Source organism: Grampus griseus (genome assembly GCF_964374135.1).
Source record: "Grampus griseus genome assembly, chromosome: 5".
NCBI classification, from domain to species: Eukaryota; Metazoa; Chordata; class Mammalia; order Artiodactyla; family Delphinidae; genus Grampus; species Grampus griseus.
The window spans coordinates 109,137,586-109,155,020 of NC_138998.1; the positions used below are offsets into that span (position 1 = coordinate 109,137,586).

The 17,435-nt window shown below is 35.1% G+C and overlaps 1 protein-coding gene across 1 annotated transcript in view; it reads left to right on the forward strand.

Moving 5' to 3' along the window:
- GBE1 (1,4-alpha-glucan branching enzyme 1) overlaps nt 1–17,435 on the forward strand; it is a 292,466-nt gene that overhangs the window by 93,743 nt on the left and 181,288 nt on the right. Inside the window, exon 3 of the mRNA XM_082654189.1 lies at nt 10,670–10,785. Coding sequence (XP_082510315.1) covers nt 10,670–10,785 — 116 coding nt within the window. The remainder of the gene's footprint in view (nt 1–10,669; nt 10,786–17,435) is intronic.

A 17,435-nucleotide genomic window follows, 5' to 3' on the forward strand; every position in this document is an offset into this window, starting at 1 on the left:
CTGATTTTAGTCTAGCGCAAAAGCTCAATAGAAATGAACAGATAACGGCTACCTGACCTTTAAAATACTTTTATTTTTTAACAGCTTTATTGACATACAATTCACATACCATACAACTAACCTATTTAAAGTGTGCAATTTCATGGTTTTTAGTATATTAAAACAGAGTTCTACAACCATAACCACAATGAATTTTAGAATATTTTCATTATCTCAAAGGAACCCTGTACCCTTTAGCTATCATCTCACAATCTTCCCATCCCTCCCCTAGGCTTAGGAAACCACTTACTGTGTTTCTAGAAATTTTCTTATCCTGGATTTTTGAATCAGATAATATGTGTTCCTTTGTGACTCGCTTTTTTCACTTAGCATAATGTTTTCAAGCTTCCATCTTATAGTATGTATCAGTACTTCATTCATTGTTATAGCCAAATAATATTGCATTGTACGGATATGCATCATTTTGTATATTCATTTGTTAGTTGATGGGCATTTGTGTGGTTTTCACCTTTTGACTATCATAAGTAATGCTGCTATGAACATTCATATACAAGTTTTTGTGTGGACATATGTTTTCATTGCTTTAGGGTTTATAACTAGGAGTGGGATTGCTGGGTCAAAATGGTAACTCTGGCATTTTGGGGAACACCCAGACTGTTTTCCAAGGTGTCAGCACTGTTTTACATTGAGTTGTATAGTTTTCGCTCTTACATTTAAGTACTTGATCCATTTGAGTTAGTTTTGTATATGGTTTAAGATAGGAGTCCAAATATATCTTTTTGTGCGTGGAGATCTAGTTGTCCTAGCATTATTTGTTGAAAAGACTATTTTTCCCCCATTGAGTGGTATTGGTCACCCTTGTTGAAAATCAATTGACCATTGACACATTGGTTTACTTCTGTTACATTGCTAGCCATGTTAGAAAATATTATTTTACTTTCATTGAAATATTTTCATAAGTGGCTATAGGGTTAGCAGGGAGATCTATATAATTGCTTTCCTGATTACTATAGGCCCCTCCCATGCCCTCACAGCAGGGACTGGTTCAAGTGGAACATCTTAAGATGAAAGATTGTGTTTTAGGGTGTAGAGAAGAGTCCTAAAGTCAAATCAAATTTATGACTTCAGGGGAGTCACAAATAGATTAAATTGCAGTCGGTAGTGATATAATGGATGAACTGGAGTACGTGCTGTAAGAGTCCTCCAACTAAGCTCCAGATGTTTGCTGACATGGAGGGATACAGTTCAATGTACTAGCCAGTTAAAACATAATTGAGAACCCTTCTTGGCACATGGGATGCCTTCCTCTGATGATTGACCATATTGCATGAGTACCTCTCTCCCATTCTTTCCCCTTCCTATTTTGTCCTGTTCTGCATTCTTTCTAAGCAAATAATGTACCTCTTCTTGGCTTTAACCATTAGTTTCTCTCTGCTTTACTTTCACTGAAGGATTATAAAATAAAAGGAGTCAAATCCAGACCAAAAACAAACCAGATAAAATGGCACAGAGATCGGTAATATAAGTCACAGCAGCGATAAATGCTTTTATCCTTAAGTCCCAAATAACATTTACTTTTGGTCAAGTGTAGATGGCAAGAATTGTTAGAAATTGAATAAATTTTTAGAACCAATCGTCATGATATAATTTAGCATATTCTTAACTTGTCGTGGATGAAGTAAACTAAAATTAAATGGAGAATTAAAAAAAAGAAATGACATATTTTAAGGATCTATGGAAGATCTGCAAAGGTAGATCATACGCTGGAGCACTTTTTAGAACTGAGTTCTGAGTGGTAGGCTCTGAGAGGGAGAGAAGGAGGTGAGGATGAGGGTTTAGGTAGGTAGGGGCACTTCAAGCAAAGCAGCTTTGCTTTTTTACATGTTTTGTATAGTTTCTATGCTGGAGTCCTTCATAAAATCTATTTTGAGATAATTGAATGGTTTATACTGCTAAAAATAAATAGATTGGTAAATAAATAACTGGATTGGTTACCACTGTATTAGACCATAAAGGACACCACATTATTATATTCAGTTCAATAAAACTAGAACTAAACGAAAAAGTTTAAAATAAAATACCCACTACTCAATTTCTCCCAAATAAAAATAGGATTAAAGAGAATATAAGAAGTTATAATTATAACCTGCTTTGAAAAGAAATGAAAACACTGTGTATCAAAGCTATCTCTTACAGCTAGGACAATAAGGAGAGGCAACTTTTCTCATGCTGGTTCTGAATCTGATCCACAGAACACAGAAAATTATTTGAATGCCTATTTTCTAAATTCTTCCAAGTGTAGTACATACAGGTACTATTCTAAGATGCATTGAAGAGAAGTTAATTTATTGCATACAATGGATCCGTAGGGCATTCGAATTTAATTCTCTTAGCGAACCCTGGTTGAACAAGGCAGGCATGCCTCGTTATTAAAATGATAATCTCCGGGCTTCCCTGGTGGCGCAGTGGTTGAGAGTCCTGCCGATGCAGGGGACGCGGGTTCGTGCCCCGGTCCGGGAAGATCCCACATGCCACGGAGCGGATAGGCCCGTGAGCCATGGCCGCTGAGCCTGCACATCCGGAGCCTGTGCTCCGCAACGGGAGAGGCCACAACAGTGAGAGGCCCGCCTACCCGCCTACTGGATAATCTCCGGTGTTGATGAGGATATGGATAGTTGACAATTCTCATATGCTGCTGGTGGGAGTATGAACTGCAACTGCTTATCCAGAAAGCAGTTTGTTAATCTGTTTAAAACCGTAAATAAATTAAAATCTTACACTCTTTGGCTGATAAGATCACTTTTTACAACTGATAGCAAGGAAAGAGATTTGGACAAGTATTTGTTCACAGAGACCTCATAACATAGTTTTTACAATTTTGTTATGGAAATTTCCTATTATACGGAAAAGTAGAGATGAGCTTTGTCTTAGTCTGTTCAGGGTGCTATAACAAAAAACTACAGCCTGGGTGGCTTATAAACAAAAGAAATTGATTTCTCACAGTTCTGGAGGCTGGGAAGTCCAAGATCAAAGTGCCAGCGGATTCAGTATCTGATGAGAGCTCTCTTCCTCATTCATAGACTGCAGTCCTTTCTTTGTGAAATCCTCACCTGGTGGAATGCAGGAGTGATCTCTCTGGGATTTCTTTTATGAAGACACTAACCCCATTCATGAGGATTCTACCCTCATAACCTAACTACCTCCCAAAATCCCCATCTGCAAATTCCATCACATAGGTTCAGTTTGTTTCCATTTTAAGAGACTTTTTTGTTTTTTCTTATTTTCCCCTCTTTTTGACTTATTAAATTTTCTAATTTTATAAATTGTTTACCTGGTCTTATAGTCAAAATAAAGCAAGGTACAATCCTACAAAACTAATCTGTGTTTTCCCTCTTCATATACATAATCATTTCTCTTCACTTTTTGGGTTCTATTTTCATGCTTTTTGAAATCATAGGTAACTACATACAGTCATCCTTCAGTCTTTGGTGGATTGGTTCTGGGACCTCCCACACCTGCAAATACCAAAATCTGAGGATGCTCAAATCCCTTATATAAAATGATGTAGTATTGCGTTTAACTTATGCACATCCTCCTGTATTCTTTAAATCATCTCTAGATTACTTATAATACTTAATACCACATAAATGCTATGTAAATAGTTATAAATACAAAGTAAATGCTATGTAAATATTTGGCAGTACATAGTAAAGTCAAGTTTTGCTTTTTGGAACTTTCTGGAATTTTTCCCCTAATATTTTTGATTCACGTTTGGTTGAATCTGTGGATATGGAACTCTCTGATATGGAGGGCCAACTGTATATTCATTTACCACCCCCTTTCCTTCATAAAAGTATCATAATATAGATACTATTCCTATAATAAAGACACATAGTTAATTCTATTTAAAGTCACTTTTGGCACACTTTTTTTTTTTGGTCATGGAGAACGTTTCTTCTACGCATGCCTTTAAGAACAGTTTAGTGAGTGAAACTCTAGGTTATCTAATTTGTTCCCTAATTTCCAGAAAGCTGCATATCATAGGACTGAGCATATTGTTCTTTAAAACGATATTAGCATCCCATTGGTTCTGAAGTTAGTGGCATTCTGAAATACTCTAGATTTTGTTCTTGAAAACCACAGCTCTCCTAAACTAATGTATTTTAAGAGCAGTTTTCCCTAAGAAGTAATGCTGGAGGTCTTAAGGTTATTTCCAGGGTGCTATCTTCTAGCAGAAATTTGATGATTCTCAAGTAACCATCTGAGGAGAAGAATTATCTGGAGGGGAAAAAGAGAAGGTAATCAAAAAGCACAGGGTTATATGTCAGGACTGCTGTTCTCCACCTCCAAAAATTGTGTGGTCCTTCCATAATTCTGGGTAAGGGCAATGCCATAGGAGGTTCCTGTTCTGGATCTTATGACTTCTTGGAAACAGACTGGATGCTTCCTTGACATGAGAGAAGTCCCCAAACTTCCATCATGACAAGCCAACTTTGCATTATAAATCTATGTAAACTCTGAATAATATGAAGCTTGAAACAATTAAACAACATTGTTTGATGAGGTAGGGTGTTTACTTGTTTTAAGGAGGTGATATTCCAAATATTTAATAATTTATGATGTAAGGGATATCGACTCAGACAGGAGGTGACTGACATCTGCCATATAGGCCAGTACTGGGCTTGTATTAGATCTGATATTAGATCTGCCACATCCAACAGGGACCTTACTTCACTAGCTCAGTGAAGCCTGCTTATGGCAGGGGTTGACCCAAGTACGGACCACATTGTTCAGCACATTGGCATCTTCATCAAAGGTGTGGTTCTACATAGTAAGTTGGGACCATTTCAACCATGCGTAAGGAATATATATATTAAACTGAGAAACTCTACAGAAATGAGGTGGCTAAGTCCTGATGAAGAGAAATACTTTACTGTGAGTTAAAGAGTTTGGGAATATTTGAAGAAGGCTGACATTTAAGAATTTTATGTGAGGATTATTACATTAGAAAAAGAAAGGTTGTTGGGCTTGAGATAATACAGAGTCTGTGTGCCTGATGCAGTGACCTTAGTTAACGTTTGATCGCCTGTGCCGAATATGTGTTTGCAGTTCATGTTAAACTGCGCATCACACATCGTTTCTTTTCCATATCTCGATTTAAATTTGTCTGCTGGTTTTGAGTCTATGGAAAAATAGAATCTTTTGCATTATAAAATATGATGAATTTCAGCCTGTTAGTAATAAAATACTTATTTAAATGTTTGCTTTTAAACTGTGTCAGGTTATTCAAACTTGATAATCATCGAAAGTCTTAGAAAATGTTTTAATAAAACAATTTATGCAAGCAGGAAACATGTTCTTAAAACACCAAGACTAGAATAATAAGTACACATTGCTTTAGGGGTACCTCATCCTTGAGCCTAGCAATGTCTAGGTTATGGCAGGAAATGACACACAGAAAGGAAGATGAGTTAAAATGTTAACACTTAAAAATTTTAATGTTACTTTTTTATGTAGAAGCCTTCAAATTTATATTCATTTTCTGATCAAAGTGGCCTGTACTTTTCAACCATGCAATCTATAGTGAGAATATTATAAGAAACATTTTCTGTAGACACTTATAGCAGTATATTGAATATTGGTCTTAATATATGTTTTCTTTTAATGTTCAAATTTTTGTTTCCTCACACTGACACATTCAGATTCCTTAATATATCAGGTCTGTTCTGTAATCTTCATCTCACTGGTCATCCTTCTGAGCTTTACAACCCTAGTGAATCCCAAATTCTATATCCTAAATTTCATGTGAGTAATATTTACCTTGAGGGATTATTAGTGATAATTTCTATTTCAGAATTTCCTTGAGCTACTGACTTGGAACATTATTTGGTAATCTATAAATCTAATCTAATCCAGAACATCACTCACAAAGCTATGAGCAGAGAACACCTGAAGTCAGCCGTCGAGCCAGGAAGTTGATTCTCAACGTGGTCCCTCAGCGAGCAACAACATCACGTAGGGACTCTTTAGACATGCAGATTATTAGACCATATTTCAGATATATTGAATCAAAAAACTCTGAGGGTGGAGGCCAACAGTCTGTTTTAATCAGCCCAATCTGCTTTAGCAAGTGATTCTGATGTGAACTAAAGCTTGAGAATCACTGAACTACAGAACTCCCAATATGTAGTTCTGTGTGTGATAGAGAAACAAATAATTGTCACAGGTGGTGATAGGATATTTTTGGTCCTGTCCTGAGACCTACATAGAGATACAAACTATTTGCATTAAGTGCTTAATTAAAATTAATTCTATCTTGTAGATTCAGGATATAAAGTCATGGAGGATTAAAATGAAAAATGAGTAATCTGGCTCTAAAAGTATGCACTTTAGATATATCTAATATGCCTTAGAACCATTTATCATTATTAATATTACTTTACTTTCAGTTATTTTCAGGAATAAAGTTTCATGACACTTAAGACTTAAATTCCCGGGCTTCCCTAGTGGCACAGTGGTTGAGAGTCTGCCTGCAGATGCAGGGGACGCGGGTTTGTGCCCCGGTCCGGGAAGATCCCACATGCCGCAGAGCGGCTGGGCCCGTGAGCCATGGCCGCTGAGCCTGTGCGTCCGGAGCCTGTGCTCCGCAACGGGAGAGGCCACAACAGTGAGAGGCCCGCGTACCGAAAATAAAAAAAAAAAAATTCCCCCAAAATGTATCTTTCATCTCTTATTATTTTGCCTTCTGTGTTTTTCTAAAAAAAATTCCATTTAAAAACAAAACATTCACTTTTGTTTAATATTTTTACACCAATCATTGGATGTTTAATTTTTATTTACTTATTTTTAATTGTGTCCTTCCACAATTAGTTCCCACAGTCATACCTAAATATACCTTAATGGTAGTTCCTTCTTTCTTAACCAAGGACTTAAGTTTATGAGAACAGATCCAAATCCAATGACTTTTCTGACTATTCTGTACCTGGACCTTAGATACCTGTATCCTGTAGAATAAAGCTCATCTCATTAGCTATTTTTAGAACACAATTTTAGGGATAAACTGGTTTTATTAGAATAAAATCTTTCATATGCCTGCAGTACAGTAGAGGTGGTTAGTTTGGTTGGTGCCCATCTTTCAAATGGAAAGAAGCAATAGTATTTAATAAAGGAGGAAGAGTAAGGAAAATTTAGGGCTGAACACTGATTGGAGAAGGAATCAAGGAGATAAAAGACTAGTGGTGGTGTGGCTGAAGAGGGATTTATGTGGGAGACAGCTGTCCAATGCAAAAATCTCAAGTTGTTTGATGTATGTACGCCTCTTGCAAACCTTCCCCTCTCTCTCCCTTATGAAACCTTTAGTATATTCTACATTGCTTATGATGGTTGGTAGATGGATTTTCTTTGGGAGCATATGTCAAGATGTTCCAAATTTTTCTTTGAAGATTGGAGTTCAGCAAGAAAAATGTACGTGTAGTAGAAGTTAACACCAGGATTTCCATGAAGAGGAGGTGTACTAATGAAATGAAACTCTTGAAAATGATAGAAAAAACATTTTTTACAGTGTAGGATTAGAAATAATCAGCATGTGTGTTAGTGTCTCTAAGACACTATGAAAGGAGAAATGTGATTCAGTAAAAATACTTTTTCTTTATACAAATATAACATTACCTGTTTAAACAGATCTTAAAACTCAAGTGACTGCAAGCGGAAGAACTATTTCAACTGATATTCAAAAACTAATATTCAAAACCACATTTATTTTTACATTATTGAAAACAGCTTTTAAGTAAATCTGCATAAGAAAATTTCCCATATAATTGAAGTTTCACTTTCAAAGTAACAGTCTTATTTATAGTTGAATGTTTAGAGGATCCTATATTATATGTTTTACTCTTCGTTTTGGTGTACTGTTACTCAGTTTAACCTTTTCTGGATGAAATCTGAATGTCATTCTGAACCCTAATTTTCAGTTTGGCATAGAGCAGGGCCTACATTAACCACTCAGTACATATTTAATGAATGAATGAATGAATGAACTAATGAACTGTACCCTTTATTTTCAAATCTAACCAGGAAAAGATCTGCTGCTGGTCTTAATTTTATTGTCTTAAATGATTAGCTTAAAAAGAAATTCAGTAAATGTATAAAGTGTTACACTACCTAGATCCTCATATTTCAAGCTGTTTTCCTTCTCTCTAATTATGCCCTAAATTCTTTGCTTTGGTAAAGGAATGTCACATCATAAACAGGTGAGATGTATTTGATGTTTTAGGGGCAGAAGAATATAGTAACACAGAGCTTGTTGAGCTGTTCCTGAAGATAAAACCGCCTTTAGATATTTTCAGATTGTCTTCTGATGGGGAGTAGAAAAATGTTTAGAAGGACCTTTATTTACATGTTGTTTCTTACCCCCACTCTACCCATGACATTCAGACTGACTGAGAGTGAAAAACCTTAAGGCTAATGTGGTGAAAGTATTGGTGTCTAAAAGAAGAAATCATAGCATAAAACAAGCTTCTTGGTATTTTTATTATCTCCTTAATTGAGAATCTAATTTCATAGCACTATAGTGCATAGCATCACAGGGGCTTAAGTTTTTTTTAAACAGTGAAATATTTTAGGCATAAACAAATAGGGGAAAATGTAATAAGCATCTCTGTGTACACCACCTACCTTAAAAAATAAAACATTACAGATATTATTAAAACTTCCTGTGTTCCCTTTCCTCTACCCAGTGGAAATCACAATAGAATTTGATGTTTGTCATTCTTATTTTTCTTTTGATATTTTTACTACATATGTATGTATCAATGTTATATAATATTGTTTTGCATATTTTTTGAACTTTACATTAATGGTATTTCTATACACCTTTAAAATGAACTTCAATGTTTTACCTATTCCTATATATTGAATATTTAATCCAATCAGTTTATAGTGTTATATAACATCCTGTTTAATTATACCATGATGTATTTACCCATTTTGTGGCTGATTTAATTTTCAGTGGCTTCCATTTTTTGCTATTGCAAGCAATTCAGTGAACATCTTTGAATATTTTCTTGTGACCATTTGTGAGAATTTCCCTAGGGTATTACCTAGGAGTAGGATTGTTAGACCCCAGAGTTAACATAGCTCCAACTTTGCTATGTAATGCCAAATTGTTTTACCAGTTTGTACCCTCAGCTGCAGTGTTATTTTGTATCCTTGCTGACTACTTGATATTTTCAATCCTTTAGTTTTTGCTAATCCAGTGGATGAGAAATGACATCTCACTGTTGTTTTAATCTGTTTCCTTAATTATGAGTGAGCTTGAGCATCATTATGTATGTTTATTGACCATTCATATGTCCTCCCCTGAATATCTTTGTTGATTTTCTATTGGTCTGTATTTTTTTCTCATTGATTTATAGATATTGATATATTTTGGATGCTCTTTCTTGGTATGTTCATTACAAATGTATTCTCCCAGTTGGTAGCTTGTCTTGTCATTCTGTCTATCTATCTATGTATGAAGGAAGATAAGTCTATAATTTTTGTAGTCAAATTTATCAGGCTTTTCCTTAAGGTTTTGTATGTACATGTATGTGTGTGTACATGTATGTATTTTGTCTAAAAAACACTTTTAAACCCAAGATTATAAACATCTTTTCCTGTATTTTCTTCTAAGCATTTTATCATTTTGTCTATCATATTTAAACATTAATCTATGTTCAAATGATTCTTCAGTAATATTATTGGTAGAGATCCATTTCATTTTTTTTTCATAAGGATCACCAATTGTCCCAGCACCACTTATTAAACAGTGTGTCCTTTACTCACTGATTTTTGTTTGTTTTGTTTTTGTTTTTGTTTTTGTTTTTTGCGGTACACGGGCCTCTCACTGTTGTGGCCTCTCCCATTGCGGAGCACAGGCTCCGGACGCGCAGGCTCAGCAGCCATGGCTCACGGGCCCAGTCGCTCCACGGCATGTGGGATCTTCCCGGACCGGGGCACGAACCCGTGTCCCCTGCATCGGCAGGAGGACTCTCAACCACTGTGCCACCAGGGAAGCCCTACTCACTGATTTTGAATGCCACCTCTATTACATGTTAAATTTCTATGTGTCCATTTTGGCTTTTCTTCAGCATCTGTAGTCCACCTCTCCTTTGCCTCTTGTAGTTTATAACCTTCTACCTTTCTTGCTTGAGGCGTTTCTTTAGATTTTAACTCAGTTCTATCACATACTTGTGGATTTGGGTAATATGATTTTAATAATTTTTCACCATTTTTTTTCTACCATAACATGTATTTTATCTAGTTGCCTAGAATGCATTTCTATTTTTTTCATATTATCTCCCTTTGTTGATGGTGTTTCTTAAAAAAGGACCCATCATTCTATTTATTGATAGAAGTAATAGAGTTGAAAGTACAATGGAAAATGTGTTTGTAATCTTTAATCTTTAAAGTTTGCAAAAGGCAAACTTTCAAATATGCTTTTAAAAAATAAGTTAAGCATAACCTGCTTTTTCTAAATGACTAGTAGAGTATTTTGTTTAGTACCTTAGAAAACAATGTTTTTTAGGCAATTTGATTCTGTATAAGTAGGCAGTATATTATACTTTGATTGAAATTTATTGAGTATTAGTCCTATAATGCTATTGTTAATTGATCATCTTTATTTTTTCAGATGATTGGAATCCATTTGCATACCCATATAAAAAACTGGATTTTGGAAAATGGGAGCTGTATATCCCACCAAAGCAGAATAGATCGGTCCTAGTACCTCATGGATCCAAATTAAAGGTACTTTCCTCCCTCCTGTTTTCATTTGAACTTACTATTTTCTTTTTGCCCTGTTTGAAAGGTTTGATTTAAACTATTAAAATGTAAAGTGATGCATGATAATTATGGGAGAAACAGTGTAAATTTTTAAACAGAGGAAAATTTAAGAGAAGTCATCACAAATTGAAATGTGTTAGACTGGAATTGTTTGGTTGGTAAGGTACTGAACTTACTAGTTGTATTATTATCAACTTTGGAAACCTTATAGAAGGATCACTGAATAACTGCAAAAGTTTAGTCTGGAAAACAGAAAGTTTGATTAAAAAAAAAAAAAAAAAAGAAACCTGTCTTCAAGTCAGCCGGGCAGAGAATTTTTACCTGTAGAGACAGACTTGATGCAATTGACTTTGTGATGAGCCACATAAATGTGGGAGGCTGTGTTGGAGACGCATGCCTTTTGGGGATACGATTTTCTTGACCTCTTTCTGCTCTTTGATATCAGGGCTGTTGCTTCTCCTGTTCTCCTTGGATTAGCCTAGGGGCCTGCCTGTCCTCTACTTCCTCTCTGCTTTGGCTGACCATGCAGCTCTGCATTTAGGGTGTGCAGAGCCAGCACAGCTGCCCTCTTCTGTCTCCTCAAGGGAGGCTTGAAGGATGGGTCCCAAAGTCTGGATTACCTGTCACAGATTTGATTACATGAGAAGCGATCTAAATCCTTTAACATTTACTTGATTTTAGCCCATGCTCATATAATTATATAATATTTCCATGTCCCTTGTATCTCTTTCCCTTCCTTGAACGTGTGATAGCATTCATAGCATTTTTCATGATAGATTCTGTAACTGAATTATATTTTTATTGGCATTTGTTATTTAACAATATTAACCAGAGCTAAAGTATATTTAAAATAAAAAATGTGTTGTATGTTTGTTTTGCAGTTTTTTACAAATAATGAAATTATAAGTGTACCTGACAATACTGAAATATTGCCACACATAATATAGTTACCAGAAGAGCATATTGTCTGGAATAAAGAGACATTTTTATATGGGATAGCCGCCAAGGTTCTCCTAAATCTGAAGTGAAAAGGAGAAAAAGTAGCTACAGTATACAATAAGAGGGATTTAAATTTAATATATATAATCCCTTTTCCAAGTCAGTATAAGCTTCACGAGAGCAGGGGCCTTTGCTGTTCTGTTTGCTAATACTGTATGTTTTCAATTCTTAGAAGAGTGCCTGGCACAGAGTAGGCACTCAAAAAATGTTTATTGAATGTTAAAGCCATTTTTAGGCCCAATCTTTGAAGGAGTAAACCATAGAGCTTGATTTTTCTATGGTCTGTAAGTCCTGATTTTAGGAAACTGTGAAGCAAGGCTACTATTATAGTACTGATTTCATTGTTGCTTTAGGTCTTTTGGACATTTGTTTTGTTATATTTTGTTTTTAAGAATTGAAATTTCCAGTTTTTTAAAGTGCTGCAGAAATTTTTTTGTCTTCTTAAATTAGAAAATTTTATGGGCTCCAATTACCTACTCTTTGCATTAAATGGCAGGTGAATTAATTAATTCTTTACAGTTTTTAAAATTGAAGTATAGTTGATTTACAATATTATATTAGTTTCAGGTATACAACATAGTGATTCAGTATTTTTATAGATTATATTCCATTTAAGTTTATTACAAAACAATGGCTATATTTCCTTGTGCTATGCAATATATCCTTGTTGCTTATCTATTTTATAAGTAGTATTTTGTATCTCTTAATCCCATACTTCTATTTTCCCCCTCTCTCCTATCCTCTCCCTACTGGTAACCACTAGTTTGTTCTCTATATCCATCAGTCTCTTTCTGTTTTGTTATATACAGTGAATGAGTTAATTTTCATGTGTTGTTTTTATACATTGGGAAAAAATGATTACTAGGAATGAATGCTTATTAACATATACAGTTAATAATTATAGGCATTTGCCTCTCCCATCCAACTCTAAAACTTTTATATTTTCTCCTATGGTCTGAGTGTTTGTGTCCTCCCCCCAAATCATATGTTGAGATACTAATTCCTGATGTGATGGTACTAGTACATAGGACTTTGAGAGGTGCATAAATCATGAGCGTATAGACCTTCAAATAGGATTAGTGGCCTTAAAAAAGAAACTCCAGAGAGATCCCTAGCCCCTTTCACCACATGAAGATACAACAAGAACTCTGCAACCTGGAGAAGAGCCCACACCAGACCATGCTGGCAGCTGATCTTGAACTTCCAGCTTCCAGAACTGTGAGAAATCAATTTCTGTTGTTTGTAAGCCACTCAGTCCCTGATATTTTGTTATAGCAGCCCAAATGGACTAACGTGCTTTCAACACTATGCTATGTACTATACTATGCTTTTCTTCATAAATTCATTTGACCTGGATGAAATGAAATAATAAAAAAAATTTTTTTAAAGCATCTTTTACCTTTTTACTTAAAAAAAATCTATATCTAACAGTAAACATTCAAAAAATATCAATCAACTGTTGTGTAATCTTTCTTCATTATTATTCTCTAAAGATTTCAGTGAGGATAAATTTACTGGAAATTTAGGCCCAAAGTATCACTCATAGTGTTTAGATGTTTCAAATTTTGAGGAAACATTTAGATGCTATTATAATGTCAATATGGTGATATAATTAGTTTTTCACTTATGGGAAATGATTTATCAGATTTTCTTTGGGGGGGGCTGGGGTTAAATTCTCTATTAAAAATCAACTAACTTAAGGTTTTTGGCCTTTCAATCTGAAATTGTCCCTAGGTAGTCTACCTTGGTAATTAAAAATCTTGTCTTAAATTGAACTTGAAAACTTATTTCATCCCACAAGGGATTGACCTTTATAACTCACTTGTGGATGTTTCTCTTACGAATTATCTGGTAACCATTCTCAAAAAAGAATATTACCTACCATTGAAATAATAGCTTTATTTTCTTTCCAAATACCTGGTCTTTTCAACTGAACACTTTGGAAGAAGATAGCCCATTGCTTATATGGTCACGTAAATGTCTCCTTTCCATGTTTTTAAGTGAGTTTACTAAACAAAATATTTAAAAAGTAAAGTAATAAGGTGAGGAGGTCAGTGAAAGACCCCACGTCAGGAAAAGTGAGAGTTCGGGGAAAGTGAACTTGAAAGGTGGGTTGGGGGCAAACTGAAGAATTCCTTTCTTTTCTTCTGATTTCCATTTTCTTCTCTTTTTAAAAAAATCATTCCTATTAATATCCATATGACTAGCAATGGCAATTAAAATTGTCTTCTTTTAAGTGTTTAGGATGTTTATGCACTTTAACTTTTCCTTGCCAAATCAGTAACAAAATGGACTAGGATAAAGGTTTTTTGATACCAGACTTTTAACCTTTTTGAAGGATCATGTATTAATCATCTAGAGCTACAATAACAAAATACTGTACTGTGGGTGGCTTAAACAACAGAAATTTAATTTCTCACAGTTCTGGAGGCTGGAAGTCTGAGATCAGCCAGCATGGTTGAGTTCCAGTGAGTTCTTTTCCTCGCTTACAGATGGCACTCACATGGCACTAATCTTATCAACAGGCCCCATGCTCATGACCTCATTTAAACCTAATTATCTCCCAAATGTCCTGTCTCCAACTACCATCACAGTGGGGTTAGGGCTTCAACATATGAACTTGGTGGGGGGCACAGTTTGGTTCAGAGCAGATCATATTGCTTTCTGAATTATATTTAGATGTTATACAATTGATTGGTAGAAAAGAGTCATGGAACTTAATACCTACATTTGCAGTTTTCTCAGATGAGACACATGAAAGAAATTAGAGATTATTTTACATTCATATTTAATTTAATCCTCACGGTAACACTGTGAGATAAAATACTGTTATTATATATTCATTTCATAGATGAGTAAACTGACATTTAGAGAGGTTAAGTAGATGGTATTGCCTGGACTTGAATTCAGGCTTGTCTAATAGCAAAGTCCATGGTCCTAACCATCGTGCTACACTGCTGGTCAAGCTAAGCGTTCATAGAGAGAAAAAGGAAAAAACAAGTGATACAGAGGAAGTAGAACTTGAGCCTTGTCTCAGGTCTAACTAATTATTTTATACCATAATTGCTTTTGCTTTTTTGTGTGGGGACTACTGTCTCCATTTTTCAGTGTGCTGAATATTGAAGTGACCTTCCCTGAGAATAGAAAGGAGATAGAAAGTTTGTGGAAAGAGTTTGCGTTTTAGAGAATAAGAGATCAGATTGATTACATAAAGTGAAACTAGTTATTGAGGGCTAGAATGAGATTGCTAGGCAGAAGGATGCCACTGGGCAGGGATGTGGCATGTTGAAAAATTAGTATCTGCATATTTGCTTAAGAAGGTTAATCTCATAAGCACTTCATCCTATATTTCTGGACTATTTTCTTGTGTCATTTCTTCATCTATTTCCTTCTCTCCACATTTTCTGTTAACTGTTTTAGGATATTCTAGTATTTCGATATTGAATCTCCTAGATTTTCTTATCTTTTTGTCAAGTTCCCCATCATTTTGACTTTCTGTTCCATTTTGAGAAGTTATCTTCCAACTGTATTATTTTAGTAATCACATTAAAAACATTTCTAATAAAATGCCTGTGTTGTCTACCTTTTGTGTAGATTCTGTCATTGTTAAATATTCAAAGATAGTTTTATCTTTTTGAAAGTATTATAGATGTTTTATTTTTTCTCCCAAGTTTTCTTCTTGTTCCCCCACCCCCTCACTGTTTCTTTCAGATTTTCTTTTCCTGTGTGTTTTTGGTTTTTTTTTAGTCCCTTGTCTTTTGCGTTGCAGGCTCTCTTGAAATGGCTGGTGATCCATGATAATATCATTTTAGAATGAGTTAGGAAAAGACAATTGAAAATTCTGTTTTTGGTGTGCTTTGTTCCTGGTGATCTTCACTGTTGGGTAGTCAGAAAGTGAGATAGCCTTTATATTGATGGAAGGAAGTGAAAGTTTTTCTCTAGGGTCAGTTAGTTTTTGCAGAGGTGAATCTTCCAATCTCTTACAAGGGATGGGTGTAAAGGGTATGGAGTGGAGGAAGTTTTATGTGGCTACTGGCATCCTTGCATAATGACAGGGAAAGTATATAAGGGTCCCAACTTTCAGTAAGACTGAATCCCTCTATTTTTAACCATATGATTCACACCTGCCATTTGCTATGCTCATTGTCTCTGAACTTGGAGCCTTCCTAGTTCAGTGTTTTTCAGAGAGTGAACCTCTGATCTCCCATTTGAGGGGTGAGAGGTAGCATTTTGGAGGAATACACGTTTATCTGTATGGGTTAGGGAAAGGCTCTGCTGAAGAGCCTACAGTGCCCTTGTTTAACACTGCATCTTACCTTCTGCCATAGTACTAGAAGCCTCCAGATGCTGAGTTTCCTAGGGCTTCTGTGAAGCAAACTGACCAGCTCTCTTCAGTTTCTTCCTCTGCAATAGCAGATTTTAATTTTTTCCTGTCTACTTACTTCCTTACCACTCCAACTACTTTCTAAGTTCCAAAAACTTGTTGAAATTTCTGTTCTCTTGTTGCCTCCTTTTCTGTCTTTCTCTGTTAATAATTTTTGTATTCCTTTGCTGTTATTTATTTTAACAGAAGTTTGGTAGGTTTGTTATTTTGATTACACTTCTTAAACCCCTGTATTTAAAAGAAAGCAGAAAAAAAATACATCTTCCAGATAGAAGAATATTTTATAATTCTGGGGCCTCATTTGAGTATTACATTCTTATCGCATGCCATGATTATAAAATTTTGGTCAGACTGATTATTTCTCGCTTGTGGTGTCTTTACATATTATTATATGTGATAAAGATTTTCTTCTCTATGACCCACAGAAAATCCTTTACTCACTTCACTTGTTACCTGGTTCAACTTAATCAATCTTTAAGACCCTGAAACATCTAATTGTGGGAGAATGTGTAGGTCAAATTAGATGCACTTTCCTTTACCACAGAGCTTATAATTCTGTGTTTGCAAAATACACCATGAATGTTAATGAACCTAAATAACGTACTAAGAAATGGTCTTCCTCTGTAGATGAGAATAAAGACTTTTTAATTGATTCATTTTTCTTTTGTTTTTTTCTGAAGCTCTCTAGAATGTTGGCAGGAAACACAAAATAAATCTGTAAATTTCCAAAGCAGTCTTTTTACCAATATTTAGCATAACTCTGTTTGCCTAGAGGGTGGGTGAGGTAGAAAGTGTGAGTGTTTCCTTCTATTTTGAGAGTGCTCCACATTAATTTATCAGATTTTACTCTTTTTCTTTCTTAATATCTTAGTTAGCACATATTTAGTTTTATATTTTCTGCACTCGACGTATTGCACTGTTTTCCCTGGATGTATGTGAAGAAATAAAAAATAAAATGCCTGCACTTTGAATTTATTGCCCACTTGGAGAAAGTGGGCAATACTCACCCACTTACCAAACTCACCATAAACAAATGAGTCACTTGAGCATTCTGTGGCTGGTAAGGGAGTAGAGGAAGAAGCTTATTTATTTTTGAGAGGTTTATAACAGGAAAGTAAGAATAAGTAAATAGAATATGTGGTTGTTTCTTTTTTATATTTGTTAGTTCCTTTCATTTTTGGTTAAATATTAATAGGGCTAAGAGGGGACCCAAGAATGAAGATGACAGGGA